This window comes from Neomonachus schauinslandi, chromosome 13, assembly GCF_002201575.2.
Source record: "Neomonachus schauinslandi chromosome 13, ASM220157v2, whole genome shotgun sequence".
In the NCBI taxonomy this organism is placed as follows: Eukaryota; Metazoa; Chordata; class Mammalia; order Carnivora; family Phocidae; genus Neomonachus; species Neomonachus schauinslandi.
Genome location: NC_058415.1, coordinates 38,920,106 through 38,940,854, shown reverse-complemented (window position 1 = coordinate 38,940,854; position 20,749 = coordinate 38,920,106). Strand labels below are relative to the sequence as shown.

The following is a 20,749-nucleotide window of genomic DNA, read 5'->3' as shown; positions in this document are numbered from 1 at the left end:
ACTGAATTCCTGTATGAGTTCTAGCAGTTTTGGGGTGGAGTCTTTTGGGTTTCCACATAAAGTATCATATCATCTGCAAAGAGTGAGAGTTTGACTTCTTCTTTGCCGATTTGGATGCCTTTGATTTCTTTTTGTTGTCTGATTGCTGTGGCTAGGACTTCCAATACTATGTTGAATAGCAGTGGTGATAGTGAACATCCCTGCCGCGTTCCTGACCTTAGGGGGAAAGCTCTCAGTTTTTCCCCATTGAGAATGATATTCGCTGTAGGTTTTTCATAGATGGCTATTATGATATTGAGGTATGTACCCTCTATCCCTATACTCTGAAGAGTTTTGATCAAGAAAGGATGCTGTACTTTGTCAAATGCTTTTTCTGCATCTATTGAGAGGATCATATGATTCTTGTTCTTTCTTTTGTTAATGTATTGTATCACGTTGATTGATTTGCGGATGTTGAACCAACCTTGCAGCCCAGGGATAAATCCCACTTGGTCATGGTGAATAATCCTTTTAATGTACTGTTGGATCCTATTGGCTAGTATTTTGGTGAGAATTTTTGCATCCATGTTCATCAGGGATATTGGTCTGTAATTCTCCTTTTTGATGGGGTCTTTGTCTGGTTTTGGGATCAAGGGAATGCTGGCCTCCTAAAATGAGTTTGGAAGTTTTCCTTCCATTTCTATTTTTTGGAACAGTTTCAGAAGAATAGGTATTAATTCTTCTTGAAATGTTTTGTAGAATTCCCCTGGGAAGCCATCTGGTCCTGGGCTTTTGTTTTTTGGGAGATTTTGGATGACTGCTTCAATTTCCTTAGTGGTTATAGGTCTGTTCAGGTTTTCTATTTCATCCTGGTTCAGTTTTGGTAGTTGGTACATCTCTAGGAATGCATCCATTTCTTCCAGGTTATTTAATTTGCTGGCATAGAGTTGCTCATAATATGTTCTTATAATTGTTTGTATTTCTTTGGTGTTGGTTGTGATCTCTCCTCTTTCATTCATGATTTTGTTGATTTGGGTCATTTCTCTTCTCTTTTTGATAAGTCTGGCCAGGGGTTTATCAATCTTGTTAATTCTTTCAAAGAACCAGCTCCTAGTTTCGTTGATCTGTTCTACTGTTCTTTTAGTTTCTATTTCATTGATTTCTGCTCTGATCTTTATTATTTCTCTTCTCCTGCTGGGTTTAGGCTTTATTTGCTGTTCTTTCTCCAGCTCCTTTAGGTGGAGGGTTAGGTTGTGTACTTGAGACCTTGCTTCTTGAGAAAGGCTTGTATTGCTATATACTTTCCTCTTAGGACTGCCTTTGCTGCATCCCAAAGATTTTGAATAGTTGTGTTTTCATTTTCATTGGTTTCCATGTATTTTTTTAATTCTTCTTTAATTTCCTGGTTGACCAATTCGTTCTTCAGTAGGATGCTCTTTAGCCTCCATGTATTTGAGTTCTTTCTGACTTTTGTCTTGTGATTGAGCTCTAGTTTCAAAGCATTGTGGTCTGAAAATAGGCAGGGAATGATTCCAATCTTTTGGTACCGGTTGAGACCTGATTTATGACCTAGGATGTGATCTATTCTGGAGAATGTTCCATGGGCACTAGAGAAGAATGTGTATTCCGTTGCTTTGGGGTGGAATGTTCTGAATATGTCTGTAAAGTCCATTTGGTCCAGTGTGTCATTTAAAGTCTTTATTTCCTTGTTGATCTTTTGCTTAGACGATCTGTCCATTTCAGTGAGGGGGGAGTTAAAGTCCCCCACTATTATTGTATTGTTGTCAATGTGTTTCTTTGCTTTTGTTATTAATTGGCTTATATAATTGGCTGCTCCCATGTTAGGGGCATAGATATTTACAATTGTTAGATCTTCTTGTTGGATAGATCCTTTAAGTATGATATAGTGTCCTTCCTCATCTCTTATTACAGTCTTTAGTTTAAAATCTAATTTGTCTGATATAAGGATTGCCACCCCAGCTTTCTTTTGGTGTCCATTAGCATGGTAAATGGTTTTCCATCCCCTCACTTTCACTCTGGGGGTGTCTTTGGTTCTAAAATGAGTCTCTTGCAGACAGCATATCGATGGGTGTTGTTTTTTAATCCAGTCTGATAGCCTGTGTCTTTTGATTGGGGCATTGAGCCCATTTACATTCAGGGTAACTATTGAAAGATAGGAATTTAGTGCCATTGCATTGCCTGTAAGGTGACTGTTACCATATATTGTCTGTGTTCCTTTCTGGTCTATATTGCTTTTAGGCTCTCTCTTTGCTTAGAGGACCCCTTTCAAGATTTCCTGTAGGGCTGGTTTTGTGTTTGCAAATTCCTTTAGTTTTTGTTTGTCCTGGAAGCTTTTTATCTCTCCTTCAATTTTCAATGACAGCCTAGCTGGATATAGTATTCTTGGCTGCATATTTTTCTCGTTTAGTGCTCTGAATATATCCTGCCAGTCCTTTCTGGCCTGCCAGGTCTCTGTGGATAGGTCTGTTGCCAATCTAATGTTTCTACCCTTGTAGGTTACATATCTCTTCTCCCGAGCTGCTTTCAGGATTTTCTCTTTGTCTCTGAGACTCGTAAGTTTTACTATTAGATGTCGGGGTGTTGACCTATTTTTATTGATTTTGAGAGGGGTTCTCTGTGCTTCCTGGATTTTCATGCCTGTTTCCTTTCCGAAATTAGGGAAGTTCTCTGCTATAGTTTGCTCCATTATACCTTCTGCCCCTCTCTCTCTTTCTTCTTCTTCTGGGATCCCAATTATTCTAATGTTGTTTCGTCTTATGGTATCGCTTATCTCTCGAATTCTGCCCTCGTGATCCAGTAGTTGTTTCTCTCTTTTTCTCAGCTTCTTTCTTTTCCATCATTTCATCTTCTATATTACTGATTCTCTCTTCTGCCTCATTTATTCTAGCAGTTAGCGCCCCCATTTTTGATTGCACCTCATTAATAGCCTTTTTGATTTCTACTTGGTTGGATTTTAGTTCTTTTACTTCTCCAGAAAGGGTTTCTCTAATAACTTCCATATTTTTTTTCAAGCCCAGCTAGTATCTTTAAAGTGATGATTCTGAACTCTAGATCTGACGTCGTACTAATGTCCGTATTGAGTAGGTCCCTGGCAGTCGGTACTACCTCTTGTTCTTTTTGTTGAGGTGATTTTTTCCGTCTTGTCATTTTGTGCAGAGGAGAATAGATTAATGAGAGAACAAAATGCTAGCAGAGTAACAACGTCCCCAGAAAATATACTCTAAACAAATCAGAAAAGACTTGAAGCAGTGGGAAAAGAAAGGGAAAGAGAGAAAAAAGAAAAAGAAAAAGAAAAAAAAAGAAAAAGATAAAGATAAAAACAAAAACAAACAAAACAAAACAACAACAACAAGAAAAACAGAATGTGATCAAATATGATCAGTGCCACACACTAGATTTGGGGTGTATTTTGGTCTTTTAGAAGAAAGTGCCTCCCGGGCGCCTGGGTGGCTCAGTCGGTTAAGCGACTGCCTTCGACTCAGGTCATGATCCCGGAGTCCCGGGATCGAGTCCCGCATCGGGCTCCCTGCTCGGCGGGGAGTCTGCTTCGTCCTCTGACCCTATCCCCTCTCATGTATTCTCTCTCTCAAATAAATAAATAAAATCTTTAAAAAAAAAAAAAAGAAGAAAGTGCCTCCCAAAATTTTAAAGAAAGAAAAACTTATATATGTACAAAAATAAGGGTTGATATGATGAAGGGATGGAATATGACTGTAAAGATGGAAATTATAAAAAATTTTATAAAAGGAATTGATAAGAAGTTGTTTGAAAAAAGAAAGAAGAGGATTTAAAAAAAGAAAAAAAAAAGGGAGAGGATGTGATCAGGCAGGGGAATAGAAAACACCATATACTAGAGATTTAGGATATATTTTATCTGTTAGAAGAAACTATCTCAAAATTTTAAAGAGAGAACAACTTATATATATAAGCCAAAAATACGGGTAACTACTACGAAGGGATAGAATATGACTCTAAAAATGAAAAATAAAAATGTTTTTTTTTTTAAAAAAGGGATTGATAAGATGTTGGTTGAAAAAGGGAAAAAGAAAAATTCAAAAAGAAAAAAAAAGAAAAAAAGACAGTTAAAAAAAAATTAACTTTGAAAGACTACAGAATCATGGTAAAAAAGCCATGAATTCTATGTGCGGTAGTCCCCTAGAGCTGGAGTTCTGCCGTTCTCATTGATGGGTAAACTTGGTCTTGGCTGGCTGTTCTCGCTGATCTTCTGGGGAGGGGCCTGTTGCCATGGTTTCCAAATGTCTCTGCCGGAGGCAGAATTGCCCCGCCCTTGCCCCCTCCCAGCTAAGTAATCTGCTCAGGTTTGCTCTCCGGGGCTTTTGTTCCCTGCGAGCTTTCCGTACAGCTTTGGAGGCGGAGAGTGAAAATGGCGGCCTCCCAATCTCCGCCGCGGAGGAGCCGAGAATTCGGGGCCCCGCTCCTCAGTGCGCCCCCAGAGAAAAGCCGTCAGTCACTCCCGTCTCCCCGGTCTCCGGCCGCACTCCGTGCTCACCCGGCCTGTGACCGCGCGTTTCTATCTCTGGCACCCGACCCCGGGTGGAGTCTCCAAACCCAGCAGATCCCTGCGGTGCACTCCCGCGCGGCTCCTCCCGGGGGAGGAAGGTGAGTCTCCCCGGATCTGCCGCTTGTTGGGTCCCTGCTGGAGGAGCAGGGGCCCGACTGTGCCGCGGATCACGGTTTATGGCAACCCCGAGCTGAGAGCCCGCACCTGGGCTCCGCCTCTGCAGCCGGCTTCCCTGCTCCGATACCTGGGAGCTCTGCCACACTCAGGCACCCCCGGTCTTTCTGTGACCTGTGGGTCCTGAGACCACACTGTCCTGGAGGGTTCCACCCCCCGCTTAGCCACCAGAGTGACGTCCCTCAGCGGAGCAGACTTTTAAAAGTTCCGATTTTGTGCTCCGCGGCTCTATCACTTGCCAGAAGCGGCCGACGGAGGCTCCTCCCCCGCCGTCTATCCTCCCGAATATCGCCTCGGATTCACTTCTCCGCAGGTCCTACCTTCCAGAAAGTGGTCGCTTTTCTGATGAGAGAGTTGTTGCTCTTCTTTTCTTCGATCTCCTGTTGAGTTTGTAGGTGTTCAGAATGGTTTGATCCCTATCCAGCTGAATTCCTGAGAGGAGAGGAAATCCAGGTCTCCTACTCCTCCGCCATCTTGCTCCGCCCCTCCAGTTTGCTAATATTTTATTGAGAATTTTTGCATACATATTCACCAGCAATATTGTGTACTGTAGTTTTCTTTTTTAGTATTGACCTTTTCTGGTTTTGGTATCAGGATAATGCTGGTCTTGTACAATGAGTTTGGGTGCGTTCCTTCCTCTTTGATTTTTGGAAGCATTTTAGAAAGATTGGTGTTTATTCTTCTTAAGTGACTAGTAAAATTTACCAGTGAAGCCATCTGGTTCTGGACTTTTCTTTGTTGGGGACTTTTGATTACTGATTCAATCTCCTTACTAGTTATTGTTCTATTCAGATTTTCTATTTCTTTCTGATTCAATCTTAGTAAGTTGTATGTTTCTAAGAATTTTTCCATTTCTTCTAGGTTGTCCAGTTTGTTGGTGTATAGTTGTTCATAATAGCCTCTTGTGATCCTTTGAATTTCTGTGCTAACAGTTATAATGTCTTATTTTTCATTTATAATTTTGTCGATTTGGGTCCCTTTTCCTTGGTTAGTGTAGCTAGGGGCCTGTCAATTTTGTTTATCTTTTCAAAGAACCAACTCTTGATTGGGTTAGTCTTTTCTATTATTTGTCTCTTCTCTATTTCATTTGTTTCTGCTGTCATCTTTACTCTCGCCTTCCTTCTGCCGAATTTGGAGTCAGTTTATTCTTTTTCTAGTTCGTTAAAACATAGAGTTACGTTGCTTATTTGGGATCTTTCTAGTCTCTAAATGTTGGCATATATTGCTATGCATTTCACTCTCAGAATTGCTTTTGTTTCATCCCATAAGTTCTAGTACATTGTGTCTCCATTTTCATTTGTCTCATGGAACTTTTTACCATTCTCTAGTACATTATGTCTCCTTTTCATTTGCCTCATGGAACTTTTTACCATCACTGAGGAGTGTGTGTGTGTGTGTGTGTGTGTGTGTGTGTATTTACACACTCATGTATGTGTAGGATTTGACTATTTTAGATACATCATATAAATGAATTTGTGTAGTTTTTGTCCTTTATTTCACTTAGCTGGCTTATTTCACTTAACATAATGTTTTCAAGGTTCATCTGTGTTGTAGCATGTATCAGAATTTTTTCCCCTTCTAAGGCTAAATAATATTCCATGGTATGTATATACCATTTTGTTTATCCATTCATCTTTAGATGGACACTTGGTTATTTTGAATGATTTTTCAAAATATTTGCTGTACAAATATTTCCTCAAGACCTTTCTTTAATTTTGAGAGGATGTATGCCCAGAAATGGAATTGTTGGGTCATAGGGTAATTCTATTTTTAATTTTTTTTAGGAACTTCCATACTGTTTTCCGTAGTGGCTACAACATTTCACATTCTACCAACAGTACGCAAGGTTCCAATTTCTCCAGTTTCTCCTTGCCAACACTTCTTTTCTTTTTTTCTTTTCTTTCTTTTTTTAAAGATTTTTATTTATTTATTTGTCAGAGAGAGAGAGACAGAGAGAGAATGAGAGTATGAGCAGGGGAGAGGGGGAGAGGGAGAAGCAGGCTCCCTGCTGAGCGAGGAGGCTGATGTGGGAAACGACCCCAGGACCCTGGGATCATGACCTGAGCCAGAGGCAGACACTTAACCAACTGAGCCACCCCGGTGTCTGTTTTTTGTTTTTTGTTTTTTTGTTTTTGTTTTTGATAGTAGCCATCCCAGTGGGTAGGTACAAGGTGGTATCACATTATGGTTTTGATTTGCATTTCCCTAATCATCGGTGATGTTGAACATCTTTTCATATGCTTATGGACCATTTGTATATCTTCTTTGGAGAAGTGTCTGTTTAATTCCTTTGCCCATTTAAATCAGATTGTTTATTTTTTTAATTGTTGAGTTTTTGGTGTTCTCTTTATATTCTGGATATTAATCCCTTATGCAGAAAGTGATTTGCAAATATTTTCTTCCATTCTGTGAGTTGCCTTTTTACTTTATTGATAGTATTTTTTGATTAACAAAAGCTCTTGGGGCGCCTGGGTGGCTCAGTCGTTGGGCGTCTGCCTTCGGCTCAGGTCATGGTCCCAGGGTCCTGGGATAGAGCCCGCATCGGGCTCCCTGCTCTGCGGGGGGCCTGCTTCTCCCTCCCCCCCTCCCCCTGCTTGTGTTCCCTCTCTCGCTGTGTCTCTCTCTGTCAAATAAATAAATAAAATCTTTAAAAAAAAAAAAAAGCTCTTAATTTTGTTGAGGTTTAATTTGTCTGTCTTAATTTTGTCTTAATTTTGCCTTTGGTGTCCTATCCAAAAATCATTGCAAAACCCAGCATTGTGAGGCTTCTCCCGCCTAAACTTTCTTATAAGAGCTTAATTTTTTTTTATCTTTATAGGGTTGAACTTTGGAGAGAACCAAGCAAATCTTTGGGCATCAGCATTGTTGGTGGAAGAGGCATGGGGAGTCGTCTAAGCAACGGTGAAGTGATGAGGGGCATTTTCATCAAACATGTTCTTGAAGATAGTCCAGCTGGCAAAAATGGAACCTTGAAACCTGGAGATAGAATAGTAGAGGTACCCTCTAGTGAGCTTTCTGTGCCTAAGTTCTTCACCTGTTCCGTCCTCTTTACTAAGGGAATCATCATCTTTATACTGGTCACTTGACCCAACGTGAAAGTAAAATGTTTTATGGTTAAAGCATTTCTTTCTTATATGTCCCATTTCATCCATAATTTTTCTCTTTAGTGCATGGTGACAGATTATATATCTTGATTCAGAGACTGATGTTTGGAGATATAACCGTTTTAAAAAACATTGGCCCTGAGTTAAAATAATGAAGTTCTATTTGAAAGAACAAAGCAAATTTCCTGGGGAAAAAATGGAATTGTTTGAAATTATGTATACATGCACAAAATATAAACATCTTAACTAAGTTCTCCAGTGAGATTTTATTTTAAGAAATGCTTTGTCATGATCATTTCATTGTAGATTAACTTTGTTGGGTAAGATTGTTTTCCAAGTGAGTCTTTATGGTAAATCTTTTATGCTAATTACCCTGATTATCTTTTACATAAATGCTCCCACCCCCACAATCCAGGCTCAGATTTTCCTCCTCCTTCTTCTCAGTGCTGTGCCCATTCATCACTGAGGAGTGTGTGTGTGTGTGTGTGTGTGTATTTACACACTCATGTATGTGTAACTTTGGTATGTGCAAGAGAAGTATTTGGTCAAATTGTTCCTAATCTCTTAATTCAAATCAAAATATAATATTTTAAATGGACTTTTCTCCATGGTCACTACTCATTTGCTCAGCAAATATTCCTGGAGCACCTGTTGCGTTCCAGGTGCTATGACATGCTCGGGGCATTCCGCAGGAAACAAGCACCATGATTGCTGTCAAGTGTGACAGACTTAACAAGTCATCAAGTCACTTCAGAACAGTGTGATAAATTATTTGATCAGGGAAAGTGTAGTTTTAGTTAAGAGGGTAGAGGGAGGGTACCTGACCCAGATTTGCTAAGTTGTCAGGATTTATAGAGTAGAGTAAAAGAGACAACTTCCCAGTAGAAACCAATCACTTTATTGCTATAAGGACCATTATATTTACTTTATACAAGTGATTGTCTCTCATTTTCTAAATCCATATAACTTACCATTAAAATGCATTAATTTCATAGAAGAAGGCTACAACATTTTAACCACAACTTTAAAATGAACATTTTTAGGATTTATTTATTTAGCCCTTTACTGGTTGATTGTGAGAGCTGAAGACGAGGAAGATTGAGGCTTGGGAGGACACAAGGGTCATGTCTGTTTTGTCTTGTTTTTATCTCCAACCATTTGGAAGAAGAATGATGGGCTTGTTCTCTCTTCCTGCATCCTTACCTTTCATTAGGGGATATCTTAGCCCCTTTTTAAAGACCTCTTATTTAGGATACTATCTAAAGTTCCCAATTTCAGATTATCACAGGGCAGTTTATTTTATGGCTAATTCACTGTTGAATTATCAGCACCTTTGACCTAAGGAGAAAAAGTAAGAAATATTTATAATTATTTCTGGAAAGGATTGATCACAGTTGGCACCAAAATGTTGTTTAAATGTATTGAGGGAGTTAAAGCATCCCTTTCAAATTGAAAAGGTATTTTGTGTGTGTGTGTGTTGCAAAGTACTCTGTGCTATTTAGCAGTGGTTTGTTGAGGGCTGTTATGTACGGGGACTTTTCTAGTAAGTAAGAAAGCTTAGGCCTCTGTAATCCTGGGGATTCGGAAACCTACGTCTGCCAAGTATTTAGACTAGACTAGTCGAGACCTACCAGGTATTCCATTCTAAGTATATAGAGTTCTTTGGACTTGAGCAAAGATATTTAATGTCCTATTAAATCTTTCCACAAATGGAATATATAATAGACATGAGTACTAACTTTTATTCTACAAAAAAATGAAAGCCATTTTTAATATGCACTGAAATGCATATTACATTATCCAAGTATCAACCTGGGGAGGTTTTCAGTTAAATGTATGTAATTCTTTTAAAGGTGATAATGTTCTATGCAGAGATCTAATAATTAATTTTCTTTTCCAGAATTGTGTCTACTCTGATTTTGCTATTTTGTTATATATATCGTATTGTGTGATAATTGGAAATGATAAAATGATAATAGTATCCTATAGTTTTCTGGCAGGATTAGCATTTGGCCTTTCAAACTATTTTCCTTCCTATTCATATAGTATGTTAGCTGAGCTGATTATCACCCAGGCAATCCATGGTCAATAAAAAGTTACAAAATAACATTCATTTTCAAGCTATTTATAGAAGAATTACTAACAAGCACAATTTCTTGGCTTCCAGCTCCTATCATGTCTACTACAAAGATTCTTCTGCAAAACTAATCTTGCCATAACCTGATTTTTCTGAACATCAGAATTTTATTTTTCACTTCAAGCTTCCCTGTACAGAGAGAAACACACAAAGCATCGCCCACCCATTTCCCAAACTAGTCTATAATGGATCGGGAGAAAATGTGTACAGTGACTTTCATGCGAGGCAGTTCCCTTATATTATTTCTTTAATGATTTTGATTTATTGAAGGAACAACGGATAGTGTAAAGAAAGCAGAAGCAGAGCCTTCATGTCAACTGATGATTATTTCAGTTGGTTTTGGACCCAGAAATCAGGGTCCAAAATAAGGGACCACAATCTGCTGGACAAATGCAAAGTTCTGGAATCTCACAAGTAGTCTCAATTATTTTTGATTCTGAAACAGATTTTCCAGGAGCCTCACCCAGGATCCTCAGAACTACAGATCCACAAATTGTTCTGTTGTTCTATAGCTTCTTGAAATGTTAAGCTGAGGCCTTCCATTGCAGGTGGATGGAATGGACCTCAGAGATGCAAGCCATGAGCAAGCTGTGGAAGCCATTCGGAAAGCAGGCAACCCCGTAGTCTTTATGGTACAGAGCATTATAAACAGACCAAGGGTAAGCGAACAAAAAGGGCAAGGTAGGCAAATCCAAACAATGTTCAACTTGGAGTCTAATGTATCAAGGGCCAAGTTGTCTCTAGGAGCAGATATCCAGTCTTGAAATCTCAGGGGACTTGTTAAAACTTTATATTGTTTTTTGTTTTTTGTTTTTTTTTGAGTTGTCCTGGAAATCCCTTCTACCGTGTTTAATAAACACTTCAAGTCTATTAAAAACATACAGAAGTAGGATCCATTGGTGGCCATAGGTATCTAGATGGATAATTATTAGTATTCACCATAGTCACAAAATATATGTTGTTAAGAGGAATGTGGTAGAATGACTTAGCTTACTAGTGTATGACCTCTGAGTTCCTGAGAAGCCAGAGAGATTACATTTTCTTATGTATATATCCTCTAGACAGAATTTCCAATGTATGCAATCCCATGATCACCTGTGAATCATCTTGAATGTATTTACCTGTCCCACTGAACATTCTACATAGTGGAAATTTAAGCAGTATGTTTATATAGGAATGATTTCATAACTGCTGCTTCCCAGCCATGATCACTGTATAGCTCTTCATCACTGGATAGCCCCCTGTGGACAGAAACCTACTAACCCATTTTACCATCAGGCATGACAGGTAAAATGGCTTTAAAAATATTTTAGAAAGTACAGTGGATGCATTTAATTAATGTTGTTGATGGAGAAGATACTCAGCGAGTCTTTGTGTATTTGATATGCCCTAATGATTCTGAAGATGAAAATTATGCCAAGAGTTTAAAACTATTTTTTTACTATTCCTTCTTTATGTCTCAGTGAAAAAGATTATTTGCATATGCAGCAGTTCTTAAGCATATTTGGGCCACATACCCCTTGGAAAGTTCTTCAGAAACATACGTGTTCACTGAAAAGTTTGTGTATCATTTTAGGAGCTTCCTAGATGTTCTGAAACTCATAGAGGTTCTACTTCTGGATTTTAGTGAAAACAAAACAACCCCTGTCATAGTGATTCTCTTTGAAACAGCTGCTCATTAGCTTTGAGGTTTGGTTGTCTTTAAAAGGAAAATGTCAGCATATGTGAGGGAAATTAAAAGAACCGTCTAAAACTTTAAAATATATAATTATTTTGTAGTTTATCATTTTAAAATTAAGAATATAAGAAATCAGTGCTCAAATGATGGGAAGAGAGTAGCAAAGAGCTCTGTAGCCGAGATCAGTACAAGTAACTTGTCAGTCTTCTGTGCAGTGGACTTCAGAGTGACCAGATTTATCCTGTTGGTCCTTGCTTTTGTGTCAAGACAGGTGTAGCTGTGGTCTGGGTTTACCGTAAGAAATGAAGGTAGTAGTTCTTAATGTAAGCAGTTATCTTCACATCTGCAGTTTTTAATCATTCAGTTGTTTATTGTTAGGTAATAATTACCCATTCAGATGAGAAAATCTGCCAAATGGTCGGGCTGCATCATGCTGCATTCTCTTCAAATGGTATTCAGTTTGTTTAAATAACTACAAATCTTTCCACATTTGTTTCCATTTGTTGTGTCAACCATAGATACAGCACGATGGTATTGGTGAATGGCTGTTTAAGTTAAAACAGTTGTGTGTGTGTGTGTGTTTTATTCCTTTTGTTTTACTTTTAATTTCCAACTTTTATATCATGTAGGACAATACTGTAAACTGCTGAATAGGATTCTTCATAGTACTTTTAAAAACTTAAGCTACAAACATTTCTTTCGATGCCAGTCACATTTTCTAATGAGCTGGGAAGATATTTTTCTCATACACCTGGAAAATATTCCTGTTTTACTGTCTGAGGTATAATGACACTTGATTTTATAGCAATTATTCCAGGAGAAATCTTGCCTAGAGTGACATGTTTAGTCAAGTTACATGTGACAGGATTCAGGGCACCCTGCCCCAAAATAGGGCACACTGGCATATTGAATATTTTAAGCTGAAGGAATTTAGGAAAAGACAGCTGCCGGAATGATTCAGACCTCCCCCTTCTCCCCTGATTCAGGTCATAAAAACCCTCATGTGAAAGGTGCCTTCCCCGTACCTGGAGGAAAGGAACATCCTTACCTTCAGAGATGCAGGGGTACTGGGAGGGACCTGAATGAACACACCTTGCTAAGTTTTCCCCCGTTTCCCCACTTAGCTCATATTCTTTTGTCTTGTCAAATTTCCCTGACTTTCCTACTCTTCAGCAAACCTAGTGTCAAAATACTCCTGTTTAACCATTTCTTCAGGTCTTCACTATCTTTTGAAGGCTGTGTGTCACATAAAAGTTAACATTAAATCAATACATATATATACTTTTCTCTTGTTAATCTGTTTTTTATTACAGAGATCCAGCTGAGAACCTAAGGTGAATAGAGGAAAGATATTTTTCCTCCTCTGCATATGCATTCAGCTTTGAGAAATCAGAATTACTTTTGCATTTAAAATGGGATATACTGGATTTTCAGTGATTTACTTCCTTGTGAAATAATCATGTCTCCAGTAATCTAAAGGAAAAACAAAAAAACAAAAAAACACAAATACATAAGAGTCTCTCAATGGAAAATGTTTTATTTGTAGATGCAATAAAACTTCAAAAAAAATCTCATAGATAGGCTGAAAAGACAGTCTCTTTCGCACATAGACTATTCAAGAATCAGAACTTCGCAGAACTGAGAATAATAATAATAGTAATATTTAGTAATAAATTCCATACTTACTGATTTATTACTGACCATTCCATCAGTTGGACCACATTGTCTTCCTAAAGAGTAGGCCCTATTAATATGGGCCAGAGAATGTTTTTGTCTTCCCTGTGCTTCCTTAGTTAATAATATTTCCATTCCTATCAGCCCTTAGAACTATAAACAGGAGTTTCATCATTGATTTTTTTAATAAGAAATATGGCCTGTTTCTATAATTCTTTTCATAGTAATAGATCTACCACTTCATTTGCTGTGCTCATGCTGTACTTTTATACTTTGCTATCAGGGCCAAATTCTAATCCTATAAGAGCTGGAAATTGAAACAAATAAAAAGCAAAACAAAAAACTAGAGCTCTCTCTAAATATTCCATTTCTTGCCATTATGGTTCTATTTTTTTATTGTTCTACAGAATTATAAAGGAAATAAAAAGCCTAAAAATTCTATGTATGAGGATTGGAAATAATTTTCACCTTCCATAGCACTGAGTTATTTTGCCTAGAATATGTTTTTAATCTCTGCCTAGTCATTTTTTCCACCTTAATAAATGGTCGTGTTCCTTGGCATTTGTGGTCTTTTCCTTTTGTAAAGCAGGAGTTGACATTTAAACTGAAAAGCAGAGAGAAAGTTGAGATGAGCAGAAATGTCATTGTGCCCATTTCTTTTTCCCGTCTTCCCTCTGTAGGAAAAACATTGCAAGAAGAGCAGATTGAAAGGGTAATGTGGCGTAAGCTTTAGTGCAGACGTACGGAGGATGGAGTCTTTCCAGAGTGTTCTCCCAGACAGGGTGGTGTCACATGACAACCTCTCCCTACTCTTGATGCTTGCCAGTAGGGCTTTTTTATAGACAGAAGTAACACAAACATTTAATTGGAGCCAAAATGAATTTTAAATGTCTGCAATTTCCCCTGAAAGATACAGTCAATAAAAGAAAAAGATAGCGGGTATGAAAAGAAGGAGAAGAATTTATTGTGCTGAGGAAATTACTTTCCTTTTTTTTTTTTTTTTTTACTATGAAAATGCTAAAGTCTATCTGGCAGTCATCCTGCCTTTAATATGTATATTCAACTCCAGTAGTCCTAGCTCGGGGCATATCTCAAGCAAGCACAAAATCTATGAGAATCACTCTAAGCCAGGACTTCTAATATATTCAAAGCCTCATAAATTCCCCCTAATATGGGAACTTTTATAGGTAAATTAAAAAAAAAAAATCAATGTTTTTACTCCACAAAAAGTGGGTAGAAATCGAGAACACCCACTGAACAGTGGTTCATTTCTTTAAAATTGTTGATTTCTTTTTTTTTTTTAAATGAAAAACTACCATTGATTTGAAGCCACCTTAATCTCTAGCCTAAATACGAAAATTTTCCTTCCTGGGAAGCAAGATAAAAGAATCATGAAGGTTACCAGTGAACTAGCAGACAAATGTTTAATTTGCATTCTGGAACAGATAGACCATCTTTTTATTTTACAAAAAAAGCATAATTTGCTTTTAAATGTAAACCAAAAATTTACGGCTTTAATTTTGATACCTGTTTACTGATATGCGTGGAACATAGATAAATACATAAAGTGGGCAAAATTTATGTACATCTCTCTGTGATAGTGAAAATAAAAGAAATTTGGTATCAGTTTCCCAAACTCATTTCCTTTGTGGCCAGATTGAGATTCAGGTGTAGATGCAGATCACTAGAGGTAAACGACTGTTTAATATGACGTTGTTATTAATCTCTAGATCTGACAGGATCTGGTTTCACACTGTTATTTCAATCAGTACTTTGTTCTTAAAACTGAGTTGTGTTAAATACATTTCTTTTGCGCTCAGCGCCTCTTATGTTTCCTTTTAGAAATCCCCTTTGCCTTCCTTGCCGCACAACCTTTACCCTAAGTACAACTTCAGCAGCACTAACCCATTTGCTGATTCTCTACCGTTCAACGCTGACAAGGTTGGATAATGCCATTGTCTTGCCATTGCCTTTTGCAAATGTTTTGTTCTTTGTTACTATGCCTTTGTCCTAGTTCACGGTTTACTAAATTTGGGCAGGGAAGAAAACAAAACAAAACAAAACTGTGTGTTTGGAGTGGGCATGCAAATCCTTTCTTAAGCACATTTTTTTTGCCAGAGCATATTCATTTTTATAGCTGAAATTAGATGGCCCTCCTGAACAGTAAGGGAGAATCGTTGAGTCCAATGCCTTTCCTCAGTTTTGTTGTGAGTTAAATTTTCTGATATTTAAATTTTTGCTAATTGCCGAATATATGAACTACTTTCACACAAAAGTTATTTGAAGCCTTGTGTTGGTTTAATCCTTCTCAGACTTCTACAAGGTGGTCCTAAAAGCCCTTCTGTGTGTAAATCACTCCACAAATAATTGCATATATGAAGGAGTGTGTTGAATGTTCATAAAGTGTGTCCATGTAAATGCCTGATTCAGGAAATATATAACTGTTTCAATGCTTGTAAACCTAGACGTGGATATTCTCATATAATGATGAAATTTCAAATCCAAAATGAAACAAAAACTTACAAGAACTTGCATATTATAATTTGATCATGATAAGGAAGAAAGCTTTCAACAATTTCAGGAAGCACTTTATGAATATTCATTGGATTTTCATGTTACTGTAATATGGATAACCAAAGATGCTGTATCTGAAGGAGTATGTTTTCTGTTACTATAGGAATTACAGAATTCAAGTAGAGTTACCTTCCGTTGTTCCCCAACTAACCCTTTTGCTCCCACACCATTTAAGGTTTGTCTCAGTGTGAAATGCTCGTGAATAAGTAGGTGTGTTATGGTGTGCTATGTGTATATGTTATACCTGTATGCATACATGGCATGGAGTGATTTCAAGCGCACTTTGTATATTTTTGCCGATGAAGGCTAAACGATCTTTGTTAAAGAGTTATATTTTCATTAATAATTTTTTTATGTGGCAAAATTTTTTTATTTTTTTATTTTCAATTAGCCAACATATAAGTACATCATTAGTTTTTGATTAAGAAGTGTCAACAATAAACTAATTACATGATCTCATTGAGAATGAAGGTTACACCTAATTGCCCCTTTTGTAAGTACAGACTCATATTTTTTTATGATTAGTCAGTAATGTTAGGATGCCATTTTAGTTTACTCACAGTATGAAAACGTTGTGCCTAAGAAAAGTCTTGAACAATTTTTTAGACGGGAAGGTTTTGTTTTTGTTTTTGTTTTTTAAGGTAAATGGCAGCTAAGGAAAGTTATGAAGCAAGACCTATTACATTTGCATCCATAAATTTATTAAAATTATGGGAAGTTTAAATCAGATTTTGTTCCCCTTTTTAAAAATCAAATGGGCTTAATTTATTCTTGCTAACATTTTCTGTTACTATAGAGAAGTATTTTTTTTTTATTTTAACCAGAAAAAATGTAAATTACATACTACCCCCTGTCCCAACCTTAGTATGTTAAATGAACCTGGATTGGATCAAATGAGGTTTCTTGTTTTTTGGTCATTTCATTTGTACACTGTTGATTTGAGAGTTTTATGGCACAGCATTTGAGAAGATGACAGGGTTTTGTTTGCCCTGGTACTTTATGTGTGTATGGCCAGTTGTGTGTAAACCAAACATTTTAAAACAGTAATTCTGTAACTTGAAAATCTGTTGCCTGTAAGTCTCTACCATTCAGCTCTCCTTTACTAGAAAAACAGTACTTGATGTTTATTAGGTTCATTTTGGGGCAGCTTAGAATCCTGAAGTGGTTTCTGAATCAACAAAGAAAGATCACATTCAGTGTTATATAGTTTTAGTATTAGGTATATTTTGTGGTATTCTGATTCTTGACACCAATTAATAATTCCTAAATATTTGTTCATGATTATCGTTTGATGTGTTCTATAGGAAGTTTGTTTATTTATTTTTGATCTTTTTAAGATTTTATTTATTTATTTGAGAGAACAGAGGGAGAGGGAGAAGCAGGCTCCCTGCTTCTCCAGGGCTCGATCCCAGGACCCTGAGATCATGACCCCAGCTGAAGGCAGACACCCAGGCTCCCCGGGAAGTCTTTTTAAATTGCAGTCTTTTTCCACATACACACATGTATATCAAAATGAGGTATATCAGAGGGATTTTTGTATGTTTAAAAGGTAAAGAAGGATAGGGAAAATGTAGTTTCAGGGTATCAGGGATAGCTTCATACCACAGCTAGAACTTTCATTGGGTATCTCTGTTGAATTCAGTACTCTCTTACTATGGAAATTGGAGGAGGTAGCATGGCATAATGGAAGGCTCATTGGATTAAGAATTAAGGCAAAAGAAATCTAGTACCAGTGTGATTTTGAACAAAATCTTCTCATGGCCTCACGTTTTTCATCTGCAAAGTGAGTAAAATGAACTCAGTGACTTACGGGCCTTTCGAACACTAATATTCTATTTGATAATTATAATATAAGAACTTGATACCAAGTCCTTTTTTTGAAATAGGACCCATAGGCCCTCAGTGACAGCAAGTATGCCACACTTTGGGTTTGTAGCAGTGGTCTCTCATGTTTTCTCTTTTACCTTGCGAGCTATCTTGGCAAGGGAAGAATGGTGTTGTTCCTTAAAACCAGCTCCTCAGATCTGAGTCTGTGTGCTCTGTGCTAACAAACTGGCTCCCCTGGTTGATGAACCTGCATGTGTAATGCTCATTTTCATGGGTTTGTTAAGGGAGTCATTTGGAGAGAAGATTCAGGTATCAGTGAAGAATTCTTTATATATATATGTGTGTGTATATATATATATATATACACATATATATATAAAGTCTGACCAGCAGCCTCTGAACTTCTTTAATTGCTTGATTAACTTATTTGTTAATTTTGTTCTAGTTTCTTGGAAGACTTTTCTAGACCCACAAAATCTTACCCAGACCCCTGCATATTTATGAAGACTTTTGAATGAGAGTTTTTTTCCAAAAGGGGGAGTTTGTACAATTTTTTCTATCTTAAGTCATTTAAGCCTTCAAATTGAAGAATTCGTTGGCCTAAAATACCAAGTTAACAGTTTAATGAATTATGCTCTGAACATATATTTTGTTTAGTATATTTAAACTTTACCTGAATCCTGTCTACCATTACATATATATTTTTTTCCATTATTTATGTGTCAGATATTTTAAAGCCAGTTTTTGTCATTATACTTTTATTTCTTAAATTTTTCTTCCTTGGACTGCACATATCCACTGCATTCTTCTTGTTCCCACAGGCACCCAGTCAGTCAGAATCAGAGCCGGAAAAGGCTCCATTGTGCAATGCGCCTCTGCCCCCTTCTTCAGCATTTGCAGAAATGAGCGGTGATCATACACAGTCGTCTTCTGCAAGCAAAATCCCAGAAGATGTGGACAAAGAGGATGAGGAGGATGAGTTTGGTTACAGCTGGAGTAAGTTGTCTTTTGTGATGCATTGAGTTATAAGAGACATTAGAATAGCTTTGGGTTTCTCGAAGCCTATGTCCTGGTTGGATAAGCATGTTTCAGCTTTAGTTATACATACTGCAGTTTTGTTTGGAAAAAATACTGTTTGTTTTGCCTGAATACAGCACATGTTCCAAAGGCATGAAATCGTGTTCTTCCTTTCCCTTAAATGACCCTTCCTGCTAAAGCCCACTTTGCCATTGTGTGAGCATTAAAGCGAGCTGGGCATTCTCTCAGAAGGATCTGCCACCTGATGATCCTGAACAAGTCATTGCCCTTCTCCAGACCTCAGATTCCTCATTGTAGAATCCGGCTGCTGGTGATATTTTGCCTTGAACCTCTGGCATTTTCTGTACTAGAGTGGTAACATGGAATAATTGTTGAGATGAAAACTTGGAGCGTTTGGCAAGTTGTATAACTACTTCTAAGTCTTTGCCTGGTGGCTACCCTTCTTTTGAAAACGCAGTCCTTACCCGAGGTTGCTAACATTAAATTGAAATGTCTGAGGAGTGCTAACCACAATGTCTGATGCACAGGAAGCATTCAAAGGCAGCTATTATTAGGATCATTGGGGTGTCTCTTTTTTTTTTTTTTTTAATTTTTTTTTTAATTTTTATTCTTATGTTAATCCCCATACATGACATCATTAGTTTTAGATGTAGTGTTCCATGATTCATTCTTTGTGCATAACACCCAGTGCTCCATGCAGAACACGCCCTCCTCAATACCCACCACCAGGCTAACCCATCCTCCCACCCCCCTCCCCTCTAGAACCCTGTTTGTTTTTCAGAGTCCATCGTCTCTCATGGTTCGTCTACCCCTCCGATTTCCCCCGCTTCATTCTGCCCCTCCCACTACCTTCTTCTTCTTCTTCTTTTTTTTTTTTCTTAACATATATTGCATTATTTGTTTCAGAGGTACAGATCTGAGATTCAACAGTCTTGCACAATTCACAGCACTTACCAGAGCACATACCCTCCCCAGTGTCTATCACCCAGTCACCCCATCCTTCCCACCCCACCCCCCACTCCAGCAACCCTCAGTTTGTTTCCTGCAATTAAGAATTCCTCATATCAGTGAGATCATATGATACATGTCTTTCTCTGTTTGACTTATTTCACTCAACATAATACCCTCCAGTTCCATCCACGTCGTTGCAAATGGCAAGATCTCATTCCTTTTGATGGCTGCATAATATTCCATTGTATATATATACCACATCTTCTTTATCCATTCATCTGTCGATGGACATCTTGGCTCTTTCCACAGTTTGGCTATTGTGGACATGGCTGCTATAAACATCGGGGTGCACGTACCCCTTCGGATCCCTACTTTTGTATCTTTGGGGTAAATACCCGGTAGTGCAATTGCTGGATCATATGGTAGCTCTATTTTCAACTTTTTGAGGAACCTCCATACAGTTTTCCAGAGTGGCTGCACCAGCTTGCATTCCCACCAACAGTGTAGGAGGGTTCCCCTTTCTCCGCATCCCCGCCAACATCTGTCATTTCCTGACTTGTTAATTTTAGCCATTCTGACTGGTGTGAGGTGGTATCTCATTGAGGTTTGGATTTGGATTTCCCTGATGCCGAGCGATATTGAGCACTTTTTCATGTGTCTGTTGGCCATTTGGATGTCTTCTTTGGAAAAATGTCTGTTCATGTCTTCTGCCCATTTCTTGATTGGATTCTTTGTTCTTTGGGTGTTGAGTTTGATGAGTTCTTTATAGATTTTGGATACTAGCCCTTTATCTGATATGTCATTTGCAAATATCTTCTCCCATTCTGTTGGTTGTCTTTTGGTTTTGTTGACTGTTTCCTTTGCTTTGCAAAAGCTTTTTATCTTGATGAAGTCCCAATAGTTCATTTTTGCCCTTGCCTCCCTTGCCTTTGGCGATGTTTCTAGGAAGAAGTTGCTTCGGCTGAGGTCAAAGAGGTTGCTGCCTGTGTTCTCCTTTAGGATGTTGATGGACTCCTGTCTCACACTGAGGTCTTTCAACCATTTGGAGTCTATTTTTGTGTGTGGTGTAA

At 37.9% G+C, this 20,749-nt stretch overlaps 1 protein-coding gene across 1 annotated transcript in view; it reads left to right on the top strand.

The window, feature by feature from the left end:
• Positions 1-20,749, top strand: part of MPDZ (multiple PDZ domain crumbs cell polarity complex component) — a 148,887-nt gene that overhangs the window by 90,379 nt on the left and 37,759 nt on the right. Inside the window, 4 exon segments of the mRNA XM_021682415.2 lie at positions 7,515-7,692; positions 10,486-10,596; positions 15,132-15,230; positions 18,512-18,686. Coding sequence (XP_021538090.1) covers positions 7,515-7,692; positions 10,486-10,596; positions 15,132-15,230; positions 18,512-18,686 — 563 coding nt within the window.